Raw genomic sequence first — 15,074 nt, 5'->3', positions numbered from 1 at the left:
ACACGTTTAACAGCATCTTAATGAATATTTGGTTGGCCTTTTAATTTTAAAATAAATAATGAATGGCAGACTTAAGGTGGTACCGCTTTCTTGCACTACCCTGTATATATTTTCTTTTCTAAAGTTGCTCCTAAATTTTAAATAAAACATATAATGTGCTTTATTTTTCAGTATTTACATATCTCGACAGAACTCTTTGCTCATTTTATTATTTACAGTGGTTTAGAAAAAAGTAGGTATCTAATTCAGACACATATTTTTTTAAGTAATTCCATTTATTTCCTTTAAGTTTAGTATGTCGTCTTTAGTAAATATAATAATAATTATAAGTAATTTAAGTACACAGCCTACAATAACAACTTAACTTGCTGGAATGAACATTTTAATATTAGCATAAATTAGTTTAATTATTAACAACGACAAAATAAATTTAATATCCACATGAAAGTAGACGAAGGCTGTAGACACCAACCATTTTATAATGAGTGGGAATCGTGGTCTGATCTAAAATTATGAAAGAAAATGTCGAAATGAAACCTGACACAAAAACAAAACAAATGTATCTACATTTTCATATCGAGAATGGTCTTAGATATTTCTATTATACTTATTATATTAAACTTACTTTCTATTTTTTCTCTCATCTTTTTCCGGCACCGAATGATCCTCATTGTTAATGTTTCGTTGAGGTTTAGGCGGCCGTCTTTGATTTAAAAGCGACGGAGTCCAGCTAAATTCTAGATAAAGAAAATTTCGAGAAACACCAAGATTTGATAGAATATTTTTGAGGGTAGTTTTGATTTAACGATTAACTTCAAACTTCAGCTTCTAGTGAAATCGTCTCTTTCGACTAATTTTATATACTTTAAGACCTATAACATTATTTTTTTATCGAATTATGTTGGGTACAAGCTATAATACTCCCGCAGGCATTATGGAAGTTGTTAAAACTCGTGTTGGCATTATGAATTTCTAATATCCGCTCACGTTCGCGATCCCATAAGGTGATAAGTGTTTATTTGTTATAATTTTCTCTTTTTTATCAAAGTTATTTTCAACAGCAACAAAATTTTCTTAGAAAAATTTCAACAAGGGTACCTGTATTTGATGGTGAGAGACACGCCTCCAGACCATCGCCCATTGCAGGAGCGGATGGCAAAACTGCCTGCAGCACCGGTGTCGGGTGATTGACTTTAGCATGGTACTTCCGCCTGTCCTTTTGATCTTTCCTCCGACCCTGATCTTGGTCCGGGTAACAGTTTATAGACCTAAGGAACGATTCTAGGGGACCCATGACTGATTCCTGAATACATAAAACTTTTAAAATAAGAAGTTCCAATTTTGTAGACAATTAAACATACTTTGGTACTAATTGGCACTGTTTCAGTCCAAGTATCACTGGATGCATCGCTTACTGGCGATGCGTCTGAAATAGGGCGAAATCTATGCTTCAGCCTTTTTCTATCAGTACTTGGTCTCTGTTGATCTATACACTAAATTAAAACCAACTTTTTTCTGGGATTGTTATTTTTATACCTTGAGGCTTTCGTCCCAACGAGCCTAATAATGTGATATCGAGGTTAGAGGCAGTCATGTCTAGGAGAGCAGAAGAACTTGCGGGTATTGTACCTAAAAATAATCAATTCTTAGTTCACCAAGCAATAGATAAGCAACATAACACCTTTAACATTATTAAGTGTGTGTCTGCCACCAGATCCATCGAATAATGTCATAAGCTTAAATTTGGCTTCTAAGTTGTTGCCCAAGTCTGTGGGAGACATGGCGGTAGCCCCAGCTACGCTGCTTGCCGCTGAACTCAAATGATCGCGCAGCATCAGCCCTTGTGCCATTGAAAACTCAGCGTATTCCACGTCGTTCTCACCTAGAAGGATTAAGAACGTGCAGGTTTTAATTGTTAATTCTCTAGCGATACCGCTCACCGGGGAGATTCCATTGTACGTACTTCAATAACTAACACCGTGAAGGATGAATCGGAATTCAATAAAAGATTCTAAATGAGGTTTTATAAAATTTTATATAAGATTGTTATAAACGTATTTATTTAAAAAAAGTGTGACGATATAAGAATTAAATTATTAAAGGTTAATTTAGTGCGGATTCGCCTGTATGGTCTAAGGAGAACTGGGTATCTTTTTCCACTTGACTACCACGTTCGGGGTTCTGATGATTCTCATAAGATTTGCAAGATACATTTCCGTAGTCACAATGTCCTAATAGGTATAGAGGAGTTATCGGATAGCAATAAAAAATTTTAGAACCCTTTAGTAACCCAAAAAAAAAAAATTTTCAGTAACATTTTAAGCTCCACTTTCAGTAATTCTTTCAGTTATTGTAACCGTAAATGCAAATAAGTCAGTTTTGTCAACTTTAGGTTTCACTTTTTTTACATCTGAGTTGTAGCTTCACATTGCCCTCTCACGAAAAAACAACTCTAAATTAATTTTGGAAAAGGAAAAATTGCAAAGAATGTCTTATTATCCACATTTCAGGTTAGAGTTAAAAAAGAAGAAATATGGATTATCGGAAATACCATTGACATTGATACAATTTAAACAGACTATTGATCCCAATTATAATCTAAGTTAGGAGTATTGGGAGAGTTCAAAAATTATACACAAAAATAACATATTTCTAGCAACTTACCCGACATCGTTTCAATATCAACGTCGTTCTCATCGTTTGAGTTATCACCAGTAGTAATTAGATTCACTTCTCGAGGCTCAAATTCCTCCATTAAAGGTTCAGGTTCACTCAGGTCCTAAAATGGACAGTTGTTCTTTATATTTACGTATTTAAATCCTCCAGCATTAACTTTCTTTCAGTTTCTCAAAAAAGTTGTATTACAGTTGAAAGAAAAATATAGAATTGTAAATCGCAAAGCTCTAAAGCAAGATACAAAAGACGAAATCAGGAACGATATCATGTGTTGGAAAGGGAATTCTGCTACATAATTTGGGAAATCAAGGAAGAGTAGTTGATGGAAACGTGCCAAAAACTCAAAAAGCACGAACTTTTTACCTCCATAAAAATTATATCAAAAATCTTGAAGTAAAACTTACGCTCTCACTGCTACTACTGCTGAGCATCAAAGAAACCGTTGAATTCAGCAAATTCGGAGAACTCAAAGAGACCCCCAACCCCCCCAATAGCTGATGCGGCGAATCCGGGGTCAACTCCAATTCGTTTGATTTCTTGCTTTGAACTTGGGTTTGAATAGAGGATGCCGAAGTAGAATTACTGCTGCTCATAGTATTATTGTTATTGCATGGACAATTATTCTCAGCGGGGGAATTCTTTGTTTGAACCGAACTGAAAAGAATATTCAAATCAATATTTAAGTCAAATTAGTAGACAATATAACATATTCTCAGACCTGGTACTACAACCAGCTACCGCTGCATTCACATTCCTTGCCAAGATTGTGAAATTTGCCGAGTACGATTTCTCTGCTACGTTGTTTTGAGAAGTGGAAGGAGCCGATCGAATATCGACGGCCACTTCATTTCCTACGGAGGGAGATAAAGTTTGAAGCGTGTACATGCTCTTAACTAGAGCCACACTAGGGATGTCGCCTTGAGAACTAGCTCCTAAGGTGGCGGCAACGGCGTTCCTCGATATTTCTGCGGCCAAACGCTAGAATGTCGAGATTAAACAAATATTTTTGAGGGTAAAATATCGAGAAAATAGTACTTTTAAGTAGGAAGCGACAAATAAGAACACAAAATAGATTTTTTATGGCTTCTTGGTTGTTAAGGTGCACCCAATTGTGACTGCAGTTGCCTGTATTAAATTAATCAATACGCGCTCAAAATTACTCACTGATGGCGGTCATTAATGAATGATTTAATGAATATATACATTTTTATACAAATCAAATGATTTAATAAAATAATAATCTGAATAATTCACCTCTTTTGATTCATTTATTTGCGAAATATACTGATTCTGCACTGTCTGAAGTTGATTAATGTACCATTGTTGATCCCGACATCGTTGATAGAAAGTCGGAGCACGAACTTGAAATCTAAAAAAAATTATATAAAATTAAAAACTCCGATTGTGGGACAAACTATCAATGAATAGTCACATGAACTTTCATATGCCCAATAGTAAGTCTCACAACATTACATTCAAGAAACGCCTTTGCAAACCCTTACCTGAGCACAAGAGTATCCAAAGCGACATTTAGGTACCCCTCACTGGCCAATAAATCCAACCGAAAGAATCTGTTATATCCCCAACATTCACCCACTTCAAAATCAGAAGCAAACTCCCTGACGATGTTCTTGTCCGAATCCCTGCAGGCTTGATGGATCATCTCAACACGATACTCATATCTTATTGAAAAAAATACATGATAAAGGCCCAAGTGCGATGAGACACCAAGCTCTCCGCGTAATTAATGTTAAACTGAACTCGGTAAAATATACACACTTTGAGGGCTCTGGATATCCAGCGCTGAGCTCCAGAAAAACGGACAAATAATTCCCTCGAACCACCCCGTTCCCATCAGGGTATACTTTCAGTCTCCAGCAGAGACCGTTACAATGCAAAGGGGTGGAATATACAGGGTCGGCTTTGCGTTGCAGTTGGGTAAAACCATGCATTACGAAAGTACTACTACTGTAGGCCGGCACGATTTCACTGAAAACCAAAATAGGTTGTATAGAGGCCAAATTATTAATGTTTTGTCAAGTTTAACCGCAAACTAATTTCGATAAAAACATTGAAATAGATTCTTGATTTGTGTTGAGAGTAGCTCGAAGTTAAAGTTGAAAGCGCATTAATTATTTGACCCTGAATGTAGTAGATACCTATGGAAATCGGCGGGCACTGGCGCAGTGACAAAGCTAGTCATAGGTTTCTTCCTAACATTGTGAATCATCCGCGAGAGTTCTGAACTTTTTGAAATCAAATCCGATCGAGTGCAGGTGTGCAACTGATGTTCAATTTCATGAAGGAGATGCTCCAGTTGCTCAGTTTCCTATATATTATTTTTAATTAGTGGTTGATATTGTTATATAACCATATTAACAGATTAGTAATAATCATGGAAGAAAAGGATATCACTGTCACCAATCTGACAATATCAACAGTATATAATCCTATCAGGCCCTATGCAGCAGAAATATTCAAAAATGAGCTAGAACATTGTCAAGGCATGCTTATACAGGTAACTCTGTGGCTTAGTCTTAGTTGATTTTAATTTTACTTACCTGGGTAAGGGTGTCTTTCTGACCCATTAACGTGAGAAGTTTAGTTTTTAGTTGCGAATCCAGCCTCGCTATCATAAGTTCGACAGCATTTCGGATTTCCCGTACTCTTTCGTCTTTGGCAGATCTGACAGACTCCACATTTCTTTCCTAAATTTTAATTTACTTTTAACAAAAATAATTAAGGGTAGAAATCAATGGATGGCTTAAATTTTATTCACTTAAATCACACATAAATCACAAAAGCATTCTTAAAAAAAGATTGAAAACTTTATGAAGAAAAACGATAAAATTTGGTATTAGAAAAGACAGAAATTACATATAAAAGAGAAAAAGCAAATAAAAAACAAACAAAACAAAATTAAATTATAACTTACTACTTCCTGGACAATGCAAATGAGCTCCATTAACCTTCTTCTCAGCTGGGCCACCTCATCTTTTATCTGTGTAACATGTTGCTCATACACTTCATCTAGTGGTTTAAATGTATGGCCTGAATGAGTGCCACCCCATAAAGCACACTGATGACAGATACAACAACGGCATGTCCAACAATAAACTGACAATTTTTCTAAATGAGTCGCGCATCTACACAAACATTTACAGACAAACAACATATAAATTATTTTTAAAAATCAATAAGTTTTAATCTTACTTATCCCTTTCATTTTCATCACCCCGGTTGCTATTTAAACTAACAGCTTGTAAGGTATCAAGTTGTTGGGTGACCTCCTCAACCCATCGGCAATTCACTAATTCATGGAGATGCAAAGAAGCTCGACAATGGGGACATTGTGACCTTTGCTCAGTAAGCCACCTCCTAATGCACACGTAGCAGCACAGTTTGGAGCAGTGAGGGCATAGATGAGCATCCCGTAATTTTTCCATGCATATAAAGCAACGGAATACCTCAGCAAGAGTCTAAAAACCATCAGAGTAATGTACAATGTGTGTTTTTTTTAAATAAAAATGTGATAAAGGGTTTAATTGAGGTGTCTTACAAATTCAGGTGAGGAGCTGTCGAAACAATCCATGTTTGTGAAAATTGGGGTTTATCACTAAATTTGTACAATTGATTTTGACATGCTCAAATGACACAATCATGCAAGGTAAGGGCAGGAATGTTGGAAATAGTAAATAGTAACCATGAAGCAACAGGGTTTAAGGAAATTTACAAACAGGGATTCTTAAAAACCATTTCATTCTGGCTCTCACACTCTATTTACACATAGCTCAAAATTACATTGAAAAGCAATGAGTGTGCTCACATGAAAGTGAACACTATGCATTTAGATGAAAGCTGCACTATTTTAAGTGTGAGTGTGAGCCTTGCTTTAGCTCTAATATGAAACGAACTTAACGGTTGAATAATTCACCTCAACGCTGTGATCATCTTGTTTATTTCCTGGTTTGCTTCTCGTTGCCATTTCACCGTAGTGAACCCAGATCAATACAGTATCAAAACTGTGACCTAAATTGAGATTAAATCTTCATTCTGCCCCTATGTCTAGTTTCAAGTGAATGACCGACTTCTTTGTTGGGTTCTTTCTTGAACAAAGAACTACAGTTATTATTTCTGCACGTTCAAATACTCAACACAAACCAGTTCCTCATTTTTTTATTTTGATTTATTATTTTTTTAATTTTCCATATGTTTTTTGACGTTTCAAGTCTCAAATATTGTGAAGTGAGTAAACGTAGTTTCTAAAAAACTAGCCGTAAAATTAAAATTGGCAACCCTGTTGATGTATTTAAAGATGGCCACGGATATGTTTTGGATTACTAGTTACAAGTTTAATTATTTAACTCATCGATAAAATTATTGAGATACTCGTCAATCACTGAAACATATGTTTACATAACTCTTTTATCTTATGAAGGTAAAAGATTTAGGATCAATGAAAAACTTTTTCTTTCCAAATAGAAGAAGTTCGTTCTATTCCCTTATATTCATTATTTCATAAATTAACATAATCGATTCTTAATTTAATAACTGTTTTGCAATTTCCTCCACGAGGTTGTCTCTATTTTGATGAGTGACCTGAAATAAATGTTCATAATTATATATTATTATGGGTGACACAATATAGAGAATAGGGTACCTACAAGTAATATCTCTAGAGATTAGAATTTATATTAGAGCGACCTCAGATTTTCACAGATCCCAACTTTTTGAATATAAATCCGAACGCAAATATTTCTATTTTCAATTTATATTTAAGGATGTATAACCATAACATGAAAAATTCTAAAACAATGCAATCGGCGGTATTAAAAAAATGATTTTGTGCTTTCGAATATTTTATCCAAACAATTACAATAGGTAAATTCATTACGTATAAACTTGAAATAATTAACTATAAATTGCCGCGAATTACACAACACCAATAACTTTTTAAAAATACGACGCCATTTTGATTTCTCGAAAAATGTATTCTACGGTGCCATTTTGAATTTAGACTTCTGGACTGTGGTACCGCCTTGAAGAGGTAATTTAACGCTCTTACCTAAAATAGCAAAAGTACCCCCATTTTGTTTTTAGAATCATGATGACCGTGAGAGAAAATCTTTGGCACCTGGTATATCTTTATATTGAGCACCTGTATATTATTTTGTGTATTGTCAACGTCTTTAGACTGGTAGACTTTACACTCGCAAAAAAGACTGTAAAGATATTTGAATGTTTGGAGACCACCAAATCGTTTTCGTCTATGACTGGTCCCTTTGCAAAAGGCGGATTGTAAAGTTTTTGCATTTTTTCGTACCGAAATTGTTGCTTAGATAATTCAATAGAGTTAGTAACACGACAAACAAAATATTCGTAATACAGAATAAGCTAATAATTGGATGTTCCGTTTTTCATGCCTTGTTTAGTTAACATTTACTGATTGAAATTGACTTTCACCATAAAGTTTCTTCCCCTTTTGAGCTGCGTTCATCCCTCAAGGTAAAACAATATGCACAATTGAACTCTAAAGAAACATTTAATTTTGGTTAATGGCTGTTTGGATTAAGGAAGCTAAATTTCTAAAGAATGGCCAATTATCCAAACCAGGGAACAGGCAGTATTGGAATTGATTACATCTTTAGCAATGATTTCTAAGGGTTACTACGCAACTTTATGTTGTTTCTATCTTAGCACGACCATTGATTTTATATATCTATTATGGTACTCTTCAAAACATGTTTGTACATATATTATGTATTTGTAGTTTAAACGAAAAGTTGAATGTAGGGCCAGTTTTAGCAAGTCTGGCACATTGAGTAAAATTTTAAATCATCGCCCTGGACCGTGAGATAACGCCATAAAGTCAGTATCGAGACACTCAGTTATATAGATCTAGAAATATCTCTCTCCGTGTCACCTAGTATGAAATAATATTCATATTTACTAACAGTGATAAGTTGACATGAAGAATTATTTTTCAATTGCTCAACAAATGGAGGTCCTTTGATAGGAACAGTGGCTAAAATTCTAACGCGCTCCTTGCTAAATGCTGCAGATATTGCGTCTTCAAATTTTTTGCTGGAGAGTTCCATTTTCCCTATTTCATCGACAACCAGTAGACCCATGTCCTACAATATTACCAAATTCTACTTCAGCACCTACATATGTAGGTATTTCTTAAAGGTAGTATACAGGGTGTTTCCTAAACATATAGTGCAAATTTAAAAGGATATTCCTTGGATCAAAATAAAAAAAGTACTATAAATATATGTCTGGAATTCCATTATTTTCAAAATACAGGGTGTTAAAAAACAATCCTGGTGTTTTTGGGAGTTGGGCAGGCATTTAGAACGAAATTGGATTAATGTATCCTAGTGGGTGTTAGCTGCTTTACACTATTTTTCATGATTCCATTTATTTAAATTATTTGAGTACATTAGGAGATTGGAATTTAATTTTAATGTTGAAAACCAAACGAGTTAAAAAAATATCAAGGAACCGAAAATTGATATTTTTAATTACTTTGTTCAAAATAATTATGAAAATTACAAAAATCTGCTTGGTTTACTATTTTCGTGTAAAATTCCGACAGACCAGCTTTGTGGGCAAGCTCCTGAAATTCCTGGATGAACTTTGATATACCGAAGACTCCATAACATCGCTATTAAATATCGAAAATTTTAATTAAATCGACCCAAACATTTTCAAAAAGTATTAAAACGTAATATCTTTTGTAAATTTCAACACTCAGTATTTCGGAAACGAAGCGGTTTTAGCCATATGTTTAAATTTGCACCGTGCGTTTGGGAAATACTCTGTTTAAGGAGGTTTCTTACAAAGGATGTAATCGTATTTAGTGTAAAATTTTCAAAGTTCTTCACGTAGACTGTATACTGTCCCAGGTGTCTTAGATCCGGAGAAGGAGGATGGCTCCTAGAACCATTATATTAAATTATTGTTTCCCGAACGCCAATGGATGAATTAAGATTTCTTACGTTTTATCTGCTAGGACAGAAGAGGTGCTTGACTTTATTAGGCGAATGACGAACCCTATTCTTTGAAATCTATCATTTCGCAACTCTTCCGTAATAAACCCGTCGAAAATTGTATTTGAATCGGTTAAACGTTGGATTAGCTTTTTAATCAGCGTTGTTTTCCCAATTCCTGTAAATGTAAAGAATGTTTTTTTTACTATACAAAAGATTCTGGGAAAAAGTAAGGAAATGCAATTGCAATACGAAAATATTTATACAGAGTGTAACATATTATTATGGACATATTTTAGGGAGCGATAGTACTCTGTAAAATAATAAAAATATGTTAATAGACTCATGGTTAAAAACGCACCATTTTTGATGTACAGAGTGGCAAAGTTCCTGAGATATCTCCATGATATATTACACCCTGTATATGAATGAAATGTCTAAAAATATTTTCTAATTTCAAAGATTTTTCTTGCAATTTGGCAACAATGCCTAAATTTAGAGCATGGAAAATAACTGAAAAAAAACTACCTGGCACACCTGTAATCAGGGTGTGTTTCATTTTAAACTCTTAAGCAAATTGGCAACGATATTGAATTATAAAAAACAAAAATTGTCACTTATCTACAATTTGGAGATACAGAAAAATAAAACCTTTGAACTGGGAACCGGGAACCATTAAAGATTTAATACTGCATTGTTGTCAACTTGTTACAGTTAAATTTCAATTTCGTCTTTTCTTTATAGCAACAGGAATTTTTATGCAGTACAGTAATTATTACTGCGAATACACCAACTCTAAACGAAACACTATTATTCTCTATAGATTTTTAAATTATGTACTATTAAAATAAAAATAGATGATTGATAATTTTTTCTTAACTACCAAACATTCAACTGGCAACATAGCCAGCCGCTTTGCAAAAGTCAAAAGTAAATGTCAGTTTGGTAAACAATTTTCCTAACCTCAAAAAGCCGCCTTTTGAATAATTGTTATGTTTGTATTTAATTTATATTAATCATTATAAGACTTATATTGGTTTATTGAATTTGGAAGCTCTAAAAGAGTTAGAGTTTGAAAATGTCTGGGGGTATGCTATATGGTGGAGATGAGATAGGGGCACTAGTTTTTGACCCTGGTCACCAGTCTTTACGAGTAGGATATGCCCAAGAAGATACCCCGAAAGCCGAAATTCCTGCTGTTGTTGGGGTAGCACCTGATGATTCTGTGAAACTGGAGCCAGAGGCTAAACCAGATGACAGCAATGTGTCATTAAAATCTCGTAAGTTACTTAATTATTCCAAGTGGCATAACATGTAGGCTGTGGTGGGGCCAATATAGTAGAATATAGGCGTACCCAGTGAGGGGCAGCGATTCGAAACTTTCCCCCTTGAAACAAGTTATTTCACATTCTATTTTAAATAAAAACTTCTGGTAATTGACACATTCAGTGCAATGTCAGACACTCTTGGTTCAGTATTGCTTTATAAGACTGTAGCAAACACTGGTGCCTGCAAATATTTTTTTTGGGTGAGACTACACTGACCCAAATAGTAAGTGTAAAACTCATTGTGGTGTCTCTCATGGCTCAGTTAAATATATTCCTGCACCAGAATGGCAGAAAAAATTCTTTGGAGACTCCCACAGCCCTGCAATTAATTTTATTTCTTTTATACATATTACAAAGTTATAGCAGACACTCTAGCTAAAAATTATGACAGACTTAGAGAATTTTTATATTTTATAAATATATTATTCAATTTTCTGCCTTTTTCAACTGGTCATCAATAAGCAATATGAAAATTTTTGGTGTAAAACCTAAAGATATACATATGTAAAAAATATAACACTTACAATTTGCTCAACCTTTAAGATCGAACTAATAGAAAATGGCCTGACTGTTTTGGTAGTTGTTAGATTCTATATTCTTTTCATCATTCTTATGGCATCATAAAAGTCTTCTTTATTAATATATGTCAGATTAATTCACGTTATTCCTTCCAATGATAACAAAGCATTTTATTATGATAGCCACCTAGACTGTTACAGTTGATAGAAATACCACTCAATTGGTGACAAGTGCGATTTCACTATCAATATTGGGAGAAATCTCAAATTTGCAATATATTTTTAAATAATTTCATGGATGCTGGGTAATGATATTGTTTTAACATCTAAAAGAATGAATAAGGTTTTCCTTAGGTGTTACCAGCTGTCACATTATTGGTTGATTAAAGAAATATTCAGATTTCCTTGGTTCTCTTTGAATGAAACCAGAATAATATTGTCAAATTAACTAATAACTAATAAGTCCACGAGAGTATACTTTCATAATAAAGATTATTCACACACAAAGCCATATGCGCTCTAGGTAACAACTGTACTCGACTAACTCTAACCAACATGAAACACGTAGCATGGCAAAATAGGACAAATCTAAAGAAAACAGAATGGGAGACGAAACAGCTGCATGTAATTGAATACAAGATTTATTTTCTGCGAGAAATAGTTTAAGCAAAGATTTTGCTTGCAAATTTCCATTTTGTAATATTACATCGTACCTTATTCGTAAACGCTAAAAATTCGAAACCTAAGCTGTATGGAAGGCACCGTAAGATCGTGATCCAAGGCTGAATAAATAAATTAAGGACATAAACATTTCTGCAAGATGTGACTACACGTGTGATTCGCTACATAGCCAACTTGCCCGTGTCTTTAGTTTAGTGTGTACATTAGTTTAATTTCAGAACATAAATTCTACATTGATACCACTTTCCTACATGTGCCTCGTCCCAACATGGAATTACACAGTTATATGAAAGAGGGAATGATAGAGAACTGGGACATGTTTGAAAAAATTCTCGACTATTCGTATGAAAAAGTATAATTTATTAGATAATCGAATGCAAGCGATTTTACATAATTCATACACGTCTAGATTATTCAGTCGGAGTCCCATTACCATCCAGTGCTTTTCTCGGAATCGCCGGGGAACCAGCGACAAAAACGTGAAAGACTCACGGAACTTATGTTTGAAAAGTACAAAGTACCCGCCTTTTTCTTGGTAAAAAATGCCGCGTTGGCTGCCTTTGCCAATGGCCGGGCGACCGCTTTGGTGATAGATAGTGGGGCCACTCATACTTCTGCTGTGCCTGTAGTAGACGGTTATGTAATTTCCAATGCCGTTGTAAAATCACCATTGGGAGGAGATTACTTAACTTTGAGGTATTCAGCAACGATTATTCTTAGTTCTACTCCAACAGAGGGGTAAAGCGATTCCGGATCGTCAGAAACAGTCAGAAATATGTGCAGAATACCGGTTATTACTCTTTTTGCATATTTTAGACTGCTTCTGACTATCTGGAATTGATTTTCTCTCATGTTGGAACGAAGCTATTATGTATTGATTCAAAAGTTGCCCAAGAAAGAGTTACTTAAAGGGAGAACAAGAGTGTGCGATTTTAGGGCAAGAGATATGTTAGAATCTATGGGAATTGATCTAACACCTGCGGCATTAATAGCTGCAAAAGATGTAGTTAGAGACAAGGATAAGCCAAGATTCACAAAAAAAAAATTCAATTTTCAACCGTCGAATTCCTGGATGACTTATATGGTCAAAAGGACTGTGCAAGATTTTCAACAGTCTGTCCTTCAGGTAAGTTACTTTTGATCGAATTGGAGCATGATTTTCCGCTGGTAGTTCACATTATTTTGCCACTGAAAGCTGTAAATTTGATCAGGTCGCTGAGGGACAATATGACGAGCGAATTGTATCGAACATTCCGGCAGTTCATTACGAATTTCCTACGGGATTTCATCAGGATTTTAATACAGAACGTTTCAAGCTCGCAGAAGGATTGTTTGATCATGCCATGTTGGGTGCTGGCCATATTGGTGAGCACTTATTTTTTTCGAAGAAATCCTTTATTGATTTAGAGCTCAAAGGTTTAATTTTGATTTGTGGTCTTGTAGCATATAAGTACATATTTTGAAAAAACAGTGGTATGAGGTCTGCAAAAATACGTTATTCCTTTATAGCTGCAACCAGTGCGGGAATGTGCGACGTTGATATACGACCCGCACTATATAGTTCAGTAGTTTTAACGGGAGGAAATTCACTCGTGCAGGTAATATTTCACTATTAAACCCGAAAATGTTTTATTGTGAATTAAGTTTTGTACGTATCGAAAATTGGGATTTTGAAAGTTCTGAAATGCATTTTTGTGACTCAGGTATTTGCATGAATTTTCAAGAAAATTACAAATTTTTCAATAGACTTTTGGAGGCTACAAAAACAGCTTTGGAAATAGGATAATCGCCAAAATTTACCAAAAAATTACAGAATTTTCAACTGATGTCTATAGCTGTGAATCTCAAATTGAAACTCAAATATTTTTATTCGTTTAATGAAAATTTTCAAGAGATTTTGGGAACCTCGAATCGTAATTTTCGAAACTGAAATCGTAGTCATTAAATTTACATAGGTATCTAACATCGACGGTTTTCGGTAAATTTACAACCTTAGGGATTTGGTGATCGTCTCAGCAGAGATCTGCAATCTAGATCTCCGGGTTCCATGAAGCTGAAAATTATCGCAGCTAATGGGACAGTTGAACGACGATTCGGTTCCTGGGTGGGTGGTTCCATTTTGGCATCAATTGGCACTTTCCAGCAAATGTGGATGTCCATGCAAGAGTATCAGGAATCGGGCAAGGCTCAGATTGATCGTAAATGTCCTTAAACTTAATTTTGTCTAAATTTACTCGATATATCCTTGGATAAACCTTTTATACATGTGTCTATTAATGTAAAAGTAATTTCCTTTTTCAATAAATATTTTTATATGAAGTTGTGCTTTATTTGTGGGGGTTACACCTTAAAAAAATCGGAATTTAATGTTTAGAGATTTCAGCTGTACAGCTAAGTAGCACTTGGGTATTAATTATCTAATAGATAAGTGTTGGGATAGAATAACCAGCTAGCAACAGTCCGATTAAATGCGCTTAAAATAGCCGGGCCACGCTGTTGCTTGCAAATACATTGTTCAAAATAATTTAGGAAATAAGGTCAATTGTTGACAAATCCTCATATTGAAGAAGAGACCAATGTGTTATTCACAGATGAGGCCCGGTTTGGATTTCGATCTGATATTCGAAGGCAACGCGTTTGATGTGAAACAAGGACGTTTAGAACGAAGAAGACATTTTCAGAAAATCCCTAATTATAGAGGAAATTCCATGATAGTTTGGGGTGGTATCAAATTACATCACAGAACTGAGCTCGTTTGTTTTGCCCCAAATCGCGAACTAAGTGCGGTGCCAAGACCATGTGCTTGAACCTGTTGCCTTTTTGCTTATGTGGCTGGCCCAGAACTCCTCTATATGCAAAACAGTGCTCGTCCACATGTT

General features: G+C 34.9%; 2 protein-coding genes across 3 annotated transcripts; one reads left to right on the top strand and one right to left on the bottom strand.

The window, feature by feature from the left end:
- Positions 1-256: 256 nt before the first annotated feature.
- On the bottom strand, positions 257-10,296 carry LOC136409771 (E3 ubiquitin-protein ligase TRIM37). 2 transcript variants are annotated; one of them, XM_066391525.1, is made up of 20 exons: positions 10,197-10,296; positions 9,678-9,846; positions 9,519-9,615; positions 8,631-8,810; positions 5,890-6,155; positions 5,612-5,822; positions 5,238-5,384; positions 4,836-5,005; positions 4,456-4,665; positions 4,179-4,358; positions 3,931-4,045; positions 3,395-3,654; positions 3,081-3,330; positions 2,665-2,779; positions 1,682-1,882; positions 1,537-1,629; positions 1,362-1,486; positions 1,099-1,303; positions 626-737; positions 257-504 (listed from the first exon to the last, which is right to left on the bottom strand). In XM_066391525.1, exons 1-20 carry the CDS (start codon positions 10,225-10,227, stop codon positions 477-479), a joined length of 3,165 nt encoding a protein of 1,054 aa, XP_066247622.1. In that variant the 5' UTR covers positions 10,228-10,296; the 3' UTR covers positions 257-476. The 2 variants fall into 2 exon arrangements, with proteins under 2 accessions (XP_066247622.1, XP_066247623.1); XM_066391526.1 differs by lacking the exons at positions 8,631-8,810; positions 9,519-9,615; positions 9,678-9,846; positions 10,197-10,296 and adding an exon at positions 6,611-6,898.
- Positions 10,297-10,610: 314 nt separating this feature from the next.
- Bap55 (Brahma associated protein 55kD) lies at positions 10,611-14,514 on the top strand. Its single transcript, XM_066391903.1, has 7 exons — positions 10,611-10,948; positions 12,414-12,547; positions 12,605-12,891; positions 13,132-13,321; positions 13,407-13,560; positions 13,705-13,793; positions 14,192-14,514. The coding sequence occupies exons 1-7, from the start codon at positions 10,747-10,749 to the stop codon at positions 14,405-14,407; spliced, it is 1,272 nt and encodes a 423-aa protein (XP_066248000.1). The 5' UTR covers positions 10,611-10,746; the 3' UTR covers positions 14,408-14,514.
- Positions 14,515-15,074: the final 560 nt, after the last annotated feature.

This window comes from Euwallacea similis, chromosome 7 (genome assembly GCF_039881205.1).
Source record: "Euwallacea similis isolate ESF13 chromosome 7, ESF131.1, whole genome shotgun sequence".
Lineage (NCBI taxonomy): Eukaryota > Metazoa > Arthropoda > Insecta > Coleoptera > Curculionidae > Euwallacea > Euwallacea similis.
This window is presented reverse-complemented; position numbering and strand designations above follow the sequence as displayed.

Excerpts from the sequence above, each read along its gene's own strand:
- LOC136409771 (XM_066391525.1), bottom strand. The coding sequence starts at position 10,227 with ATGAAACACACCCTGATTACAGGTGTGCCAG. Across the intron at positions 5,385-5,611 it reads TTTGCATTGTCCAGGAAGTA|GAAAGAAATGTGGAGTCTGT; the intron begins GTAAGTTATAAT and ends ATTAAAATTTAG. Across the intron at positions 4,359-4,455 it reads GGATATCCAGAGCCCTCAAA|ATATGAGTATCGTGTTGAGA; the intron begins GTGTGTATATTT and ends TTTTTCAATAAG.
- Bap55 (XM_066391903.1), top strand. The coding sequence starts at position 10,747 with ATGTCTGGGGGTATGCTATATGGTGGAGATGAGATAGGGGCACTAGTT. Across the intron at positions 13,322-13,406 it reads TTCAACAGTCTGTCCTTCAG|GTCGCTGAGGGACAATATGA; the intron begins GTAAGTTACTTT and ends AAATTTGATCAG. Across the intron at positions 13,794-14,191 it reads GAGGAAATTCACTCGTGCAG|GGATTTGGTGATCGTCTCAG; the intron begins GTAATATTTCAC and ends TTACAACCTTAG.